Source organism: Hemiscyllium ocellatum, chromosome 40, assembly GCF_020745735.1.
Source record: "Hemiscyllium ocellatum isolate sHemOce1 chromosome 40, sHemOce1.pat.X.cur, whole genome shotgun sequence".
NCBI lineage: Eukaryota > Metazoa > Chordata > Chondrichthyes > Orectolobiformes > Hemiscylliidae > Hemiscyllium > Hemiscyllium ocellatum.
This window is the reverse complement of record NC_083440.1, coordinates 17,907,332-17,922,877: the sequence shown is the minus strand read 5'-3', so window position 1 is coordinate 17,922,877 and position 15,546 is coordinate 17,907,332. Positions and strand designations below refer to the sequence as shown.

Genomic DNA, 15,546 nt, shown 5'->3' with positions numbered 1-15,546 from the left:
GTACAACAATCTTCCCCTGGTCCCTCTCCCTTTTGAAAGTATTCTGCACTTTCTCCAAGATATTGTTAGTCCTGGTACCAGGAAGGCAAAAGACCAGTCTGATTTCTCGCTGTTGGCCACAGAAACGTCTTTCTGTGCCTTTGACTATAGAATCCTCTAATGCTTAAAACCTGATGTACCCCTCATTAAAGTAAACGCAGTCTCAGCATCAGAAACCTGCCTGTTGGTGCAGCATCCCCCTGAGAGTTCATCACTCCCTATATTTTCTGGAACAGCATACATGTTTGAGATGGGGATAGTCACAGGAGAGTGCTGCATAACGTGCCTCCCTCTCCTGTCTTTCCTAGAGGGAACGCATGTACCTGACTCTATCTGCAGTTAACATCCATCATACCTCATTGTCTCTAATTGCCACACCAACCAATCCATGGAAAATATGTTCTTAGTTGCTTGAACTTCACTTGCTCTTTAGGTTCAATTCCTTGCAAGAGGCATTGAGTGAGCGATTCTCAAAATATAAAGTTTCTGACTTATTGGCTAAATGGAAATGTTGATGGAAAAATAATTTGATGAAAAGTATTTTGTACTGCACAGGTAGACACCACCTCCTCTTCAAGTGATCTGAAGACTTACAGCAAATTCATTCATATCCACGAGCTGTTCAGCTCCCCAGGAGCCAATACCCATTTGTTAGCAGATTGGTGCCCTTGACATCCACAGCTGGTCACACTCCACAAGCAAATCAGCTACTTGTTGCCGGCCAAATCTCCTGGTGTACACACCCTGTGGGACCAGCCTGTCTGCAGTCAGTCTTCCTCACTGATTGAACAAAACAGCAGTGTAAATACCACTAGCAATGAGTGTTAGTTCAGTGCTGTGATGCCTTTCATGATTTTTGGTTTTAATACCATTGTGCACTGAAACAGAAAAACAATCAAAACTACAGGAAAATCATTAATATCAACACAGATCCAAAGCTCTATCTCTCTGTTTTCAGCCTCCTAGCGAATTTTCAGTCCATATTAATGCATTTTTCACTCTCTATATGTTTAGCCTGTGTGGTAATAATCTGGGAGATTCTGGAGTGAAATTACTGTGTGCGGCTCTGAAGAATCCAGACTGTAAAATAGAGAGGCTGGGGTAAGTCCCAAGTGAGAGACTGGTTACAATAACAGTATGTCTGACATTGGTCATTATCATTGTCATCAGGAATAGTGTTATCCATAATATGTAATATTATAGATATCTGTAATAGTAGTAATAACAAACAATGGCAGTGAAAATGGACATGAGGCAAGATGTAAAAAGAAGACAATATCACATTTGGTGGGAATGGGAACACTTGATGTTGAGATCTAATGCTGTAACATGTTATTGCATTTGCATCAAATTACAGTTGCAGACAAGTGAAAGGTGAATTGCATTAATTTATGGTCTATCTGTAAGAGCTGACTTTTTAACTTATCATTAATGATCAACGGTGAAGAATTAACAGGCTGAATATTACTTTCCTTTGGCTCAGTGTCAATGTTATCATGTTTTTAAAGAGGGTTTCTGTCTCTGAGACCTTGTGAATTTTCTTGCACTATCAACCCAACCGTATCTCATTTTCTACCTGGCCTGCCCTTGTAGCACCCCTCTCATTTGTTGCTTGCCTGATTTCACACCCCAACACTGCCCATGTATCCTCGTATGCCCCAATATTCTTTGTGCATCTTTAAAAGGTAGATGTGCATCCAGACAAGCAGTGTCAGTCCAGAACTGCCCTTCACTGATCCTGACATTTGTCCCAGACGTCGCAGGTAAGGGGAATGTGGAGCCCTGCTTTACAGATAGGTGACTGGAGGTCCTGCTGAATGGGATTCTGCAGAAGAGGGCCCATCTCCTCCACTAGAACTGACAGAGTAGGCCACAACGCCAGACCCTGCTAGCCTGGTCTGAGGATGCCATCTGGGTCAGCGCGGTCTCAGCCATCTGGAGGAATGCCCTGCAGTGTAGGAGAAAGGACAGTGACTTTCTCTGATCCACCAGGGTAAATGGCACAACCTACTTTCTGCTACCTCATACTCACTCTTTCTCTGCTACTGAATGCACCTCACACACATTCTGTTACTCAGTATTGCACGCACCATCTTCCCTCACTCACTGTTACTCACCCAAGGCGGTCTTTGTGTGGAGCCACAGAAAATGGGGGAGATACTAAATGAATATTTTGTATCAGTATTTACTGTGGAAAAGGATATGGAAGATATAGACTGTAGGGAAATAGATGGTGACATCTTGCAAAATGTCCAGATTACACAGGAGGAAGTGCTGGATATCTTGAAATGGTTAAAAGTGGATAAATGCCTAGGACCTGATCAGGTGTACCCGAGAACTCTGTGGGAAGTCAGGGAAGTGATTGCTGGCCCCCTTGCTGAGATATTTGTATCATCGATAGTCATAGGTGAGGTGCTGGAAGATTGGAGGTTGGCAAACATGGTGCCACTGTTTAAGAAGGGCGGTAAAGACAAGCCAGGGAAGTATAGACCGGTGAGCCTGACCTCGATGGTGGGCAGGTTGTTGGAGGGAATGCTGAGGGACAGGATGTACATTTATTTAGAATGGCAAGGGCTGATTCGGGATAGTCAATATGGCCTTGTGTATGGGAAATCATGTCTCACAAACTTGATTGAGTTTTTTGAAAAAGTAACAAAGAAGATTGATGAGGGTAGAGCAGTAGATGTGATCTATATGGACTTCAATAATTAGTTCGACAAGGTTCCCGATGGGAGACTGGTTATCAAGGTTACATCTCATGGAATACAGGGAGAATAGCCATTTGGATATGGAACTGGCTGAAAGGTAGAAGACAGAGGGTGGTGGTGGAGGGTTGTTTTACAGACGGGGCCTGTTACCAATCGAGTGCCACAAGGATCGGTGCTGGGCCCTCTACTTTTTTTGTCATTTACATAAATGATTTGGATGTGAGCATAAGAGGTACAGTTAGTAAGTTTGCAGATGACACCAAAATTGGAGGTGTAGTGGACAGCGAAGAGGGTTATCTCAGATTACAACAGGATCTTGACCAGATGGGCCAATGGGCTGAAAAGTGGCAGATGGAATTTAATTCAGATAAATGCGAGGTGCTGCGTTTGGGAAAGCAAATCGTGGCAAGACTTATACACTTAATGGGAAGGTCCTAGGAAGTGTTGCTGAACAAAGAGACCTTGCAGTGCAGGTTCATAGCTCCTTGTAAGTGGAGTTACAGGTAGATAGGATAGTGAAGGTGGTGTTTGGTATGCTTTCCTTTATTGGTCAGAGTATTTAGTACAGGAGTTGGGAGGTCTTGTTGTGGCTGTACAGGACATTGGTTAGGCCACTGTTGGAATATTGCGTGCAATTCTGGTCTCCTTCCTATCAGAAAGATATTGTGAAACTTGAAAGGGTTCAGAAAAGATTTGCAAAGATGTTGCCAGGGTTGGAGGATCTGAGCTACAGGGAGAGGCTGAACAGGCTGGGGCTGTTTTCCCTGGAGCGTCAGAGGCTGAGGGGTGACCTTATAGAGTTTTAGAAAATTATGAGGGGCATGGATATGATAAATAGACAAAGTCTTTTCCCTGGGGTGGAGGAGTCCAGAGGGCATAGGTTTCGGGTGAGAGGGGAAAGATATAAAAGAGACCTAAGGGGCAACTTTTTCCCACAGAGGGTGGTATGTGTATGGAATGAGCTGCCAGAGGATGTGGTGAAGACTGGTATAATTGCAACATTTAAGGGGCATTTGGATGGGTATATAAATAGGAAGGGTTTGGAGGGATATGGGCCGGGTGCTCGTAGGTGGGACTACATTGGGTTGGGATATCTGGTCGGCATGGATAGGTTGGACCGAAGGGTCTGTTTCCATGCTGTACATCTCTATGACTCTATAGCTCTGATTCTCCTCTGGTTGCCTGAAGCCTGGAGGATACTGACAGCCTGAGAACCTCCTGTGTGGATGTTGGTGTCATTCAGGGGAGATGAGGACCTGCTGCCTCACTAGGAGCACCTGTGAGACCCAGCCCCCAACCCGAGGCTGCAGACAGCTGCTCCTATCCCCTATCAGGGCACACTGTCCCCTCCTTGCTCTCCCTGAGGAGTCCATGCTGAGGGAGATGCAAAGCTGCTGCTCAGGCTTTGCTGGACAGGAGTGTTATTTTTCTGCCAATTTTATTTTCATCCTTGGTCACATGTGCCCAATCACCTTGGAGGAGGATCAACCAATCAGGGAGCAGCAGCAATCTAGCTGCTGCCTTGACAGCTCTTTGTTGTGGGTCAATGATCCCTGGCTGCTCCGTCCAGTGCTGCTGACTGCCTTTAAAAATGGTCCCAGCATTGCTTGAGCCGGGGCATCCTCTGCCCACACTGAATGGGTGACTCTCTCCTACCTGCCGGCCGTTAATTGTCCGGCTCTGACGATGTTGCATTCATGACTCTGCCCACATGGCCACACCACCTGATTCCAGTCTTGTTCCCAGGATTTCATCATTTCCAGGAATAGCATGACCCTTATCTTCAACACCAGCACCAATTCAATTCCTGCTCCACAGCCTTATCCCATTATCCTTCTTAGTAATGCAGGGCAAGAATGTGCGGATGCAGAGGTTCTGTTTTCCTTTTGTTATTTAATCACTGCTGCCCTTCCATTTTGTTCTTTCATTCCCTCCGGTTCCTCTTCACTTTCTTTGTCACTAAACCCTTTCAGTTGCTGCTTTTTCCGGTTCTGATGAAAACCGGTGGCACTCAGACAGTAATTTTACAGGATCAATGCAACTTTTCTTCTCAATCAAACCTTCAGGACTTCACACTGTACATTGTTATTATCATAAAGAACGCTGTGGATTTACCCTCATTCCTCATTTTACTCTCTCTGATCCCCAGGCTGGACCATAACGGTCTCAAAGATTCCTGTGCCAAGGATCTTGCCTCTGCTCTCAGTACAAACCAGTCGTTGGTGTATTTTAATCTGTCAGAAAACTCCTTCACAAACGAATCTGTCCCCTCTCTCCGCCGCCTAATACAGACCTGCAAGACTCTACAGTGGATTGAGTGAGTATTTATGTTACTTTGCTATTGTATATTAAAAGTTAGAAATAGAATTCATTAAATTTTAGGCTTTATTACAGAAGTTATTTGTTAATTATTGAAATATGAATGCCAGTTTCCCCATTGATTTTTTTTTTTCTGATTTTAATTTTCATATTTCAGATTACGGTACAATCTGTTCAGAGGAGATGGGGTAAGACAGCTGGAGTCGCTGAAGTCACTGAGACCCAAGCTGACTGTGGACATGTGAGCATTTTTTTTTTCTTCTTTCTTTTCTTTTTTCCCCACACTATTGCCAAACGGCAGTAGTGCTTATTTCTCCCCAGCACCCATGTCGTGTGCATGTAGTTGTAGGACATAGTGAAGAAACATCGAGTGCAGAAACCTTATTCATATTCCAGCACCAGGAAGAAAGGAAACACCTGAGTGGCCAGTGACAAGCAGTGCCCCGTATCTTCTGGTTATATATTTTTTTTATCCCCCACACTACCGGCAAACTGCGGTAGTGCTTATTTTTTCGCCAGCACCCATGGTGCGTGTGTGTGTGCAGGTGAAGCATTATACTTTCTATTCCCACTGCTCTCTCCACCTGAACAATTGTCTCCGATTTCCTCTCCACCCCCTTTAAGCAGCCATGCTCCAGGGTGAAATCCTATTGGCTGTTGCTGAGTCTCCAGCTAGAGCCGAGTGAGGGTCATCTCCCATTGTGAGGTCAGAGGCCCAGCCACAAGGTCACGTGACTTAGGGGACCCTGCCCCACCCCCACCACAGCACGGCTTCAGTAGGATATCCAGGTCTCAGTATTCCCAATGGGAGCCACATAACCAGGACGGAGTCACCGTGGGCCTCATTTTGGGCTGTACAGTGGGACACTGCCAATTACACTCAGGCCTTGGAGCGCAAGTCCTAAGAGTTTGCATGTGACAGCTGCTTGGGAAATGAACCTGCGTGTGTTTAGGACAGGATGTATCACAGTTGAAGAGATCCTATCATTCAAAAACGTCAAATATCCATTGCCTCGGAGAGTCTTCTGTTGCAGATTCTAATGGACTATGCAACCAGAGAATTACACAAAGTATAAATACATTTCTACATTACTTCAGTAAGAAAGGGACAATTCCAGAGGCCAGGAATTTGTTGGAGCAGCACAGGCTGAAGTTGCATGTCAGTTTACTGAAGAAGGAAAATCAGGCTTGTGAAAAGGGGACACAAGATAGCTTTGGCTGAGAAGATTAGAGTGAATCTGAAGAAGTTATTTAAGTATATTAAAGGAAAAATAATAACTCGAGAGAAAATAGGACTCCTCAAGGTTTTCCCTCTGCCTTCGATGCTCCAGCGAAAGGAACCACAGCCTATTCAGCCTCTCCCTTAGCTCCAACTCTCCAGCCCTGGCAACATTCTTGTAAATCTTTTCTGAACCCTTTCAAGTTTAACAACATCCTCCCAAATGAAGGAGACCAGAATTACACACAATATTCCAAAAGTGGCCTAAGCAATGTCCTGTACAGCCACAACATGACCTACCAACTTGTGTACTCAATATACTGACCAAGAAAGGAAAGCATACCAAACGTCGTCTTCAGTATCCTGTCTACCTGTGACTCTACTTTTGAGGAGCAATGAACCTGCAGTCCAAGGTCTCTTTGTTCAGCAACACCGTGTATAAGTCCTGCTCTGGGTTGCTTTCTCAAAATGCAGCCCCTCACATTTATCTAAATTAAACTCCATCTGCCACTTCTCAGCCCATTGGCCCATCTGGTCAAGATTCCAATGTAACCTTCTTCGCTGTCCACTACTCATCCAATTTTGGTGTAATGTGCACACTTACTAACCATACGTCCTATGTTCACATACAAATTGTTTATATTTAAAAATTCTAAAATATGCATCTAACACACATGGATGGAATAATTCACCTAACAGATGTGTGGATATAGGTGAAGGAGTGTTGGGGGCAGTGTGTGTGTGTGTGTGTGTGTGTGCGCGCGCACGTGTGTGAGAGAGAAATTGAGTGCGCAAGTGCAGTGTGTGAGGTGTGTTTGTGTGCCTGTGTGAGGGCTTTTTGTGAGATTCTGTGTGTGTGTGTGTGTGTGTGTGTGTGTGTGTGTGTGTGTGTGTGTGTTCGAATCTGTATGAAAGATGGAGTATATGTTTTGTGTGTGAAAATATGAGAGATGGAGTGTGTGTGTGTGGTGAGTGAATCTGTATGAGAAATATGGAGTGTATGTGTGTTCAAACCTGTATGAGAGATCGAGTGTGTATGTGAGAATCTATGAGAGATGGAGTGTGGCTGTACGTGTGTGATAGAATCTGTATGAGAGATGGAGTGTGTGTGAGTGAGTGAATTTGTATGAGATGGAGTGTGTGTGTGTGTGTGTTTGAATCTGTATAAGAGATGGGGTGTGTGTGTGTGTGTGCCTACGTATCTGTATAAGAGATGGAGTGTGTGTTCGAGTGAATCTGTGAGATGGAATATGTCTGTGTTCGAGTCTGTATGAGAGATGGAGTATGTGTGTGTATGTGTGAGAGTGAATGATTCTGTGAGAGTTGGTGTCTGTGTATGTGAGTGAGTGAATCTGTATAAGAGATGAATTGTGGCTGTGGATTTGTGTTCGAATCTATATGAGAGATGGAGTGTGTGCGTGCGCACGTATCTGTATGAGAGATGGAGTGTGTGTGTATCTATGAGAGATGGAGTGTCTGGGCGTGTGTTCAAATCTATGTGAGAAATGTGTGTGTGTGTGTGTGTGTGTGTGCGCGCGCATACGTATCTATGAGTGTGTGTATGTGAGTGAGAGAATCTGTATGAGAGATGGAATGTGTGCGAATGTGAGAGAATCGCTATGAGAGATGGAGTGTGTCTGCGTGTGTGTTGAAATTTGGATGTGAGATGGGGTGTGTGAGTGACTGAATCTGCATGAGAGATGGAGTGTGTCTGTGATTGAATCTGTATGAGAGACAGTGTCTCTGTGTGTGTGAGTGGATCTGTGAGAGAGATGGTGTGTGTGTGAGATGGAGTGAGTGTGTATGTGCGTGCTTATCTGTATGAGAGTGTGTGTGTCTGTGTATGCGAGCGAACCTGTACAAGAGATGGTTTGTGGCTGTGTGTGTGTGTGTGTGTTTGAATCTATTTGAGGGATGGAGTGTGTGTGCACGTATCTGTATGAGAGATGGAGTGTGTGTGTGAGAGTGAGAGAATCTGTTTGAGAGATAGTGTGGTTGTACGTGTGTGAATCTGAGAGAGATGGAGTGTGTGTGAGAGTGAATCTATGAGAGAGGAAGCGTGGGTAAGTGAATCTGGATGAGAGAGAGAGTGTGTGTGAGTGAATCTAGATGAGAGATGGCGTGTGAGTGAATCTGTATGAGAGATGGAGAATATGTATGTGTTCAAGTCTGTATTAGAGATGGAGTGTATCTGGGTGAATGAATCTGTATGAGATGGAGCGTGTGAGTGACTGAATCTGCGTGAGAGATGGAGTGTGTCTATGTGTGTGTGAATCTATATGAGAGATGGAGACTGTGGTTGTGTGCGTATTGGTATGAGAGATGGAGTGTGTGAGCGAGTGAATCTATATGAGAGATGGAGTGTGTCTGTATCAAGCTTCCTGCCCTCTGATGTGGCTCTGAGCCATGGACTTGCTGTAGCAGACAGCACAAGGCTCTGGAGCAGTCACATCAATGCTGCCAATCCACAGGGATTAACAGTGCACCCAGCACCAGTGTCCTTGACTAGGCCAATACTCCCAGTATCAAGGCTCTGACCATCCCCTTGATCGGCTGCGATGGCCTGGGCACATCATCCTCATGACTGACAAGAGACTCCCCAAGTAGGTGCTCTCCTCCCAGCTCTGAAACAGCAAGCGAGTCCCCATGGACAGAGGAAGCCCCTCAGGGATACCCTCAGGGCCTCACTGTCCAAGACTGTCCAAAGTGGATGGGTTGGAGGATCTGCGAAGGCATTGGTCATCTCGAGACTTACCCTCTGCAATAAAGCAGAAACCAGGGGGAAGCAGTGTGAGGAGCACACTGCCACACCAACACCCCATGCAGCTCTTTCTGTGACCACCTTCAGCCCCAAGTGTAACAGGCTCTAGGAGCTGTATCATTCTGTACAGCCACCTACAGACTCACCCAGAGAGGGGAAGAGAGTCATTGTCGTCTATGAGGGAACACCGATGATGATGATGATGATGTGTGTAGAAAGTGTCACAGAGCGAATGTGTGATAGAGGAACTCCAACCAGATATTAATATATTTAGTGAAAGGGAAATTGTGACCTCGACAGATTCACAGCAAAACTTCCTCATGCTCCTTATTCAATCTCCTGGGAATAATTCGCAATGTTACATTTGTCCTCCTCATTAATGGCTGTAGTATGGTAGTGCGGCACAGTGGTTCAGTGGTTAGCACTGCTGCCTCACAGCGCCAGAGACCCAGGTTCAATTCCACCCTCGGGCAGTTGTCTGTCCAAACGCCACATATTCTCCGTGTGTCTGCGTGGGTACTCTTCAGGTGCTTCAGTTACCTCCCACAGAACACAGCTCAGTACAGGCCCTTTGGCCCTCGATGTTGTGCCAGCCTTTTATCCTATTCTAAGATCAGAATAACCTACATACCCTTCATTATATATTTTCCATGTGCCAATCCAGGAGTTGCTTTAATGTCCCTAATGCCCCTGAGGTAGGATGTGCAGGTTCAGTGTATTGGCTGTGTTAAATTACCCACAGTGTCTAGGGATGTGCAGGCTTGGTGGATTAGCTTTGGGAAATGTAGGATTGCAGTGATAGAATCTGGGTGGGATGCCACTCAAAGGTTTGCTGTGGACTCAATGGGCCGAATACCCTGTTCCCTTACTATGGGGGTTCCATCACCTACAAACAGACACCAGCACCTGGGATATACTTCCCTCCCCACCCCTATCTGGGTTCCACAGAGATTATTCCCTCCGCAACTCCCTCGTTCGGTCCACACTTCCCACCATCCACTCCTCGCCAACCCACCATCCACTCCTGGCACCTTCCCCTGCCACTGCAGGAAGTGTAAAACTTGCTCCCACGTCTCATCCAAGGCCCCAGAGGATCCTTCCACAAACGACTGATTACCTATACTTCCACACATCATCTACTGTGACCGTTGCTGTCGATTTGGTCTCTTCCACATTTGGAAAGCACGAGGCCAACTTGCGGAACGTTTCAGAGAACATCTTTGGGACACCGCAGTTATCAACCCCACCGCCCCGTGGCTGAACACTTCAACTACCCCTCCCACTTCATCAAGGACATGCAAGTCCTGGGGCCCCCTCCACTGCCAAATCCAAGCCACCCAACGCCTGGAAGAAGAATGCCTCATCTTTCACCTTGAGACCCTCCAATCAACACCAATTTCACCAGTTTCCTCATCTCCTCTCCCCCTACCTTATCCCAGATCCAACCTTCCAACTCAGCACCACCCTCTTGAACTGTCTTACCTGTCCATCTTCCTTCCCACTTATCTACTCCACCTTCACCCTGACCAATCACCATCAACCCCCACCTTCATCTACCTATCACATTCCCAGCTACCTTCCCCACATCACCACCCACCTCCCATGTGTCTCAGACCTCTTGGGCCACCCCCACATTCCTGATGAAGAGCTTATGCTTGAAATGTTGACTCTCTTGCTCTTAGGATACTCCCTGACCTGCTGTGCTTTTTTCGCACCACACTTTTTTGACTCTGATCTCCATCATCTGCAGTCTTCACTTTCTCCTTTAGGAGTTCTGTGTCAAATTTCAGACACCATACATCCCCCTGGACAATAGTGTTTAATCATTTGTCGTCATTTTAAACTGAATTTTTTTTTTGTATTCTTCCTGCAAATGTGAATCACATTCCACCACATTGAATTCTGCCTGCTAACATTTGAAATATAATTCACACAACACAGACAGCAAAGTAGATGATATGATGGAGTGCAGCAAACTCTGTTACACTCAGTAACTTCATGTTGCAAAGTATAATGTCCAGTCAGAAACCTAACTGACAAATTCTGAGACTTTAAGAGCTGACCGTTAAAACTTCACCGACGAGATGAAAGCCTAGGTCTGTCTGACCATGCGCTTGTTTTAACATTGGTACCATTCAGTCTATACGCCTCTCCTCAGACTACCGTCCAGAATTAATCGCTGCTCCTTTCTGTGTTTCAGCGAGCTGCAGTGTGTCTGTCCATTTCACCAGAGTGCTAAGATTCCCCTGAATCTGCTCCCATCTCATCAATCTGGGTGTCCATGTAAACCAGTCCCTGAATGGAAACAGGGCAACTGCAGTAAGCAATTCACAAGGCAAATGTGACGTTGGCCTTCACTGAGAGAGGATTGCCATTCAGAAGTTGAAATGTCTTAGTGCAGTGATAAAGGGGCCTTGGTAAGACCAGACATGGAGGACTCTGTGTGCATTTTGGGTCTCCCTACCTCCGAGAGGATATCTATGCCATGGAGGGAGTACAGTGGAGGTTCATGAGGCTGGTACTCAGGATGGCAGGACAGTGCCATGAGGAGAGGTTGGTTCACCTGTTCTGTATTTAGAAGAATGAGAAGGAGACTCTGATCAAACCATATCCAATTCTAACGCTGGTTAGACGAGATGCAGGGAGAAGGATTCCCTTGGTAGGGGATTCTCAAACCAAACACCACAGTCTCAGGATGTGGGCTTGGCCATTTCAAACAGAGATAGATAGAAACCTCTTCATTCGAAGGGTGGTCAACCTGTAGAATTCTCTCCCACAGAAGGCTGTGGAGGACAGGTCACTGAGTATATTCAGGAAAGTGATTGATAATGCTTTTCAATTTGACAGACATCATGCAGTATGGAGAGAAAGCGGGAATATGGTGTTGAGATGGAGGGTCAGCCTTGATTAAAATGAATGGGGAGTAGGCTGGAAGGGCTGACGGCCTATTCCTGTCCTGGTTTCTATGTTTTTGTCTGTTTAATATCCTCCTGAAACTCTCACTCTGAAATGTATCAGTGATTGCATTGGGTAGCACATCGATAGCTGTTTTCATTCAGGCATTCCTGTATCCTGACAAAGTGATTTTTCTTTGCAGAAGCTGTTTACCGTCTGAGGGTGGAAGTGGCCCACAGGATTTTCAAAGGCATCGCAATGAAGAACTCAATCAAAACTTGCAAACGAAATTCATTCAAGATAGATACTCCCCAGAACATCTTGGAATGTTAGGTTATGTGTGATTTATGGCCAACATAAATATAGAGGAAACACACTGAATGTCCTCATTGAAACTGAGGGATGGACATGTATTCAGCACTACTTTTATATCTTAAGGGTATCCCAAAATATTTTACAGTTAGCAGGGATGTTTTGAAGTTTATTCAGCATTTCTAGAGAGAATTGGAGGTAATTTCAAAGACAGAGTTACCGATACAGAGCCACAGACACAGGAAGAGACTATCCTGGAAATGGTTCAGTACTCACTCTGGAACACACATGAGGCAGGACAGCAGCATTATTCTCTGGTCATATGGAGGAAGCTTTGTTTTGTATCTGACGCCATATTCTCCCTGTCCTGGAAATGTTTGATGGGGACAGTGTAAAGGGAGCTTTACTCAGTATCTAACCCCATGCTGTCTCTTTCTAACGAGTGTTTGATGGGGTCAGTGTCAGGGGTGATTTAATTAATATCTAACCCTGTGCTGAACATAGCCTAACTGTATCAAAAGGGTTCCAGGTTATTGTTAGATTTTTAGACAATGAACCTAATTCCAGACTCTGGAAGCAACAAGAATATTTTCTCTCTATCTAACCCAGCACGTTCTGTTATTGACTCTCAAAGCTTCACCTCAGAGCTTTCCAAATTCCAGGGACACAATCATGTGTTTGTGTCATTTCGTTCCCTCGCCATTAAACCCTTGCTGCCCTATGCTGCACTCAAATGGACGTGGACCCTCAAGTCCCCACTCTTCCTTGCCTTTCCCTATTTATAAAGTTAATGTCAGTGCTGTGTGCTAACATGAAATGGCTGCTGTGAACAAACCTAAAATGGCTGACTGACTGACCTCTTCAGAATCATTCAGCCTGGCTTTGCAGATTAAAACACACCCCACACTTTGTACATTATCATCCCCCAGCCTCTTGCAGATGTGAGATGTGAACCATTGCATTTTGGATGTTAGACTGACGAGGGACAATATAAACGAAATGGTACAAGGTTAAACTGGGTGCAGGAACAGAGGAGGCTTCAGGTTTGGTCCGGAATTCTGTCAGCACAGGAGAGGGGCCAATGTGTTAAAAGCTTTGCCCTTTCACACATGCCTGCATTGTAGAAATGTTAGTTTGCAGGCAAAAGCAGGATTTGGAGAACTCGGTTCCAAAGAATATGCAAGTTCGATCGATTAAACTGCAAATTCCAGAATCTGTTTAAAGTCAATGCCCTGAGATTATCAAAAGTGTCAGCACAATCTAACTTTCTAAATTTCAAACAGGAGACTACAATAAAAAAAGTACAAAAGTAACATGACAGGCCTGCTACTGGATAAAAAGTGTAAAGCCTTGTTCAGAATCTGCCAGAGTTTTAATTTGGAGTCCGGCAAGTTTTATCCAGAAAACAGGAATTTATGAAATGCCACATTAATGTACTTTGGCTTCAAAATAAAAATGATAAAAGTAGATTTGCAATTAAGCAAATGTCCTGGACCCTTAGATACATGTGTGTTATTTGTATATATTTGTGGGAGAAGGAATGTTTGTGAAGAAGTGAGTGTGACTGTGAGGGAGGGAGTATTTGTGGTTTGTTTGACTAAGAGATTGTCCTGGAGTGTGTGTGTGTTTGTGAGGCATGTGTAAGATTCTGAGAGGTGGGGAGTTTGTATTGCTTACGAGTGAGTCTCTGTGAGAATAGCTGAAAGTGCGCATGTGTGTGACAGTGTTGTGTGTGAGAGATTGTAGAGGTAGCTTTACACTAACCCAGAGTATTTCCTGACCTGGGAGTGTTTGATGTGGACAAACTTTTATTGTTTACCTCACCCTTTCTTCCCAGATGGTAAGAATTTCAGGTGGAGAAACTATAGAGGGAAATATACTCTCATCTAACCCAGTAATGTAACTGCCCTGAGTGTGTTTCATAGGGACCGTGTCGGGAAAGGAGTTGATTTAGTGAATATCTAATCCCAAATCGAACATGGCTTGGGAGTTTGGCAAGCTGCAGTGTAGGGAGTGCTTTACTCTGTTTTAAATGGTATGAAAAGGATAGGAATGAGGTGAGAGAGGAGGGAGAGTGGAGCTTTTGATAAGGAACAGTGTGACAGCTGTACTTAGGGAGGATATTCCTGGGAGTACATTCAGGGAAGTTATTTGGGCAGAACTGAGAAATAAGAAAGGGATGATCACCTTATTGTGATTGTATTATAGATCCCCTAATAGTCAGTGGAAAATTGAGAAGCAAATTTGTAAGGAGATTTCAGTTATCTGTAAGAATAATAGGGTGGTTATAGTAGGGGATTTTAATTTTCCAAACATAGACTGGGACTGCCATAGTGTTAAGGGTTTAGGTGGAGAGGAATTTGTTACATGTGCACAAGAAAGTTTTATGATTCAGCATATGGATGTACCTACTAGAGAAGGTGCAAAACTTGACCTACTCTTGGGAAATAAGGCAGGGCAGGTGACTGAGGTGGCAGAGCACTTTGGGGCCAGTGACCATAATTCTATTAGTTTTAAAATAGTGATTGAAAAGGATAGACAGGATCTAAACGTTGAAGTTCTAAATAAGAGGAAGGCTAATTTTGACCATATTAGGCAAGAACTTTCAAAAGCTGATTGGGGGCAGACGTTCACCGGTAAAGGGATGGCTGGAAAATGAGAAGTCTTCAGAAATGAGATAACGAGAGTCCAGAGACAGTATATTCCTATTCGGATGAAAGGAAAGGCCAGTAGGTATAGGGAATGCTGGATGCCTCAAGAAATTAAGGTTTTGGTTGAGAAAAAGAAGGAAGAGTACACCAGGTATAGACAGTAGAGATTGAGGGAATCCTCAGTATAAAAGCAGTAGGAGTATACGTAAGAAGGAAATCAGGAGGGCAAGGAGGGGACATGATACAGATTTAGTAAATAGGGTTAAGGATAATCCAAGGGTTTTCACAAATGGATTAAGTAGAAAAGGGTAATTAGGGAGAGAATAGGGCCCCTCAAAGATCAGGATAAAGTAAGGACTAGAGATCAGAGCTGAAAATGTGTTGCTGGAAAAGTGCAGCAGGTCAAGAAGAAGGGCTCATGCCCGAAATGTCGATTCTCCTGCTCCTTGGATGCTGCCTGACTTGCTGCGCTTTTCCAGCAACACATTCTCAGCCCCTCAAAGATCAGCAAGCCAGCTTTAGTGTGGTGCCGTGGGAGATGGGAGAGATACTAAACAAGTATTTTGTATCAGTATTTACTGTGGAGAAGGACATGGAAGATATAGAATGTAGGGAAATAGATGGTGACACCTTGCAAAATGG

At 44.7% G+C, this 15,546-nt stretch overlaps 1 protein-coding gene across 6 annotated transcripts in view; it reads left to right on the top strand.

Moving 5' to 3' along the window:
• The window catches only part of LOC132834532 (NACHT, LRR and PYD domains-containing protein 3-like), a 47,672-nt gene extending 33,925 nt beyond the window's left edge, over window positions 1-13,747 (top strand). For all 6 annotated transcript variants that reach the window (XM_060853452.1, XM_060853455.1, XM_060853451.1 and 3 more), the window contains 4 exons: window positions 1,054-1,140; window positions 4,897-5,064; window positions 5,224-5,307; window positions 12,144-13,747. In XM_060853452.1, the coding sequence (XP_060709435.1) occupies window positions 1,054-1,140; window positions 4,897-5,064; window positions 5,224-5,307; window positions 12,144-12,285 (481 nt within the window). In that variant the 3' untranslated portion in view covers window positions 12,286-13,747. The remainder of the gene's footprint in view (window positions 1-1,053; window positions 1,141-4,896; window positions 5,065-5,223; window positions 5,308-12,143) is intronic.
• Window positions 13,748-15,546: the final 1,799 nt, after the last annotated feature.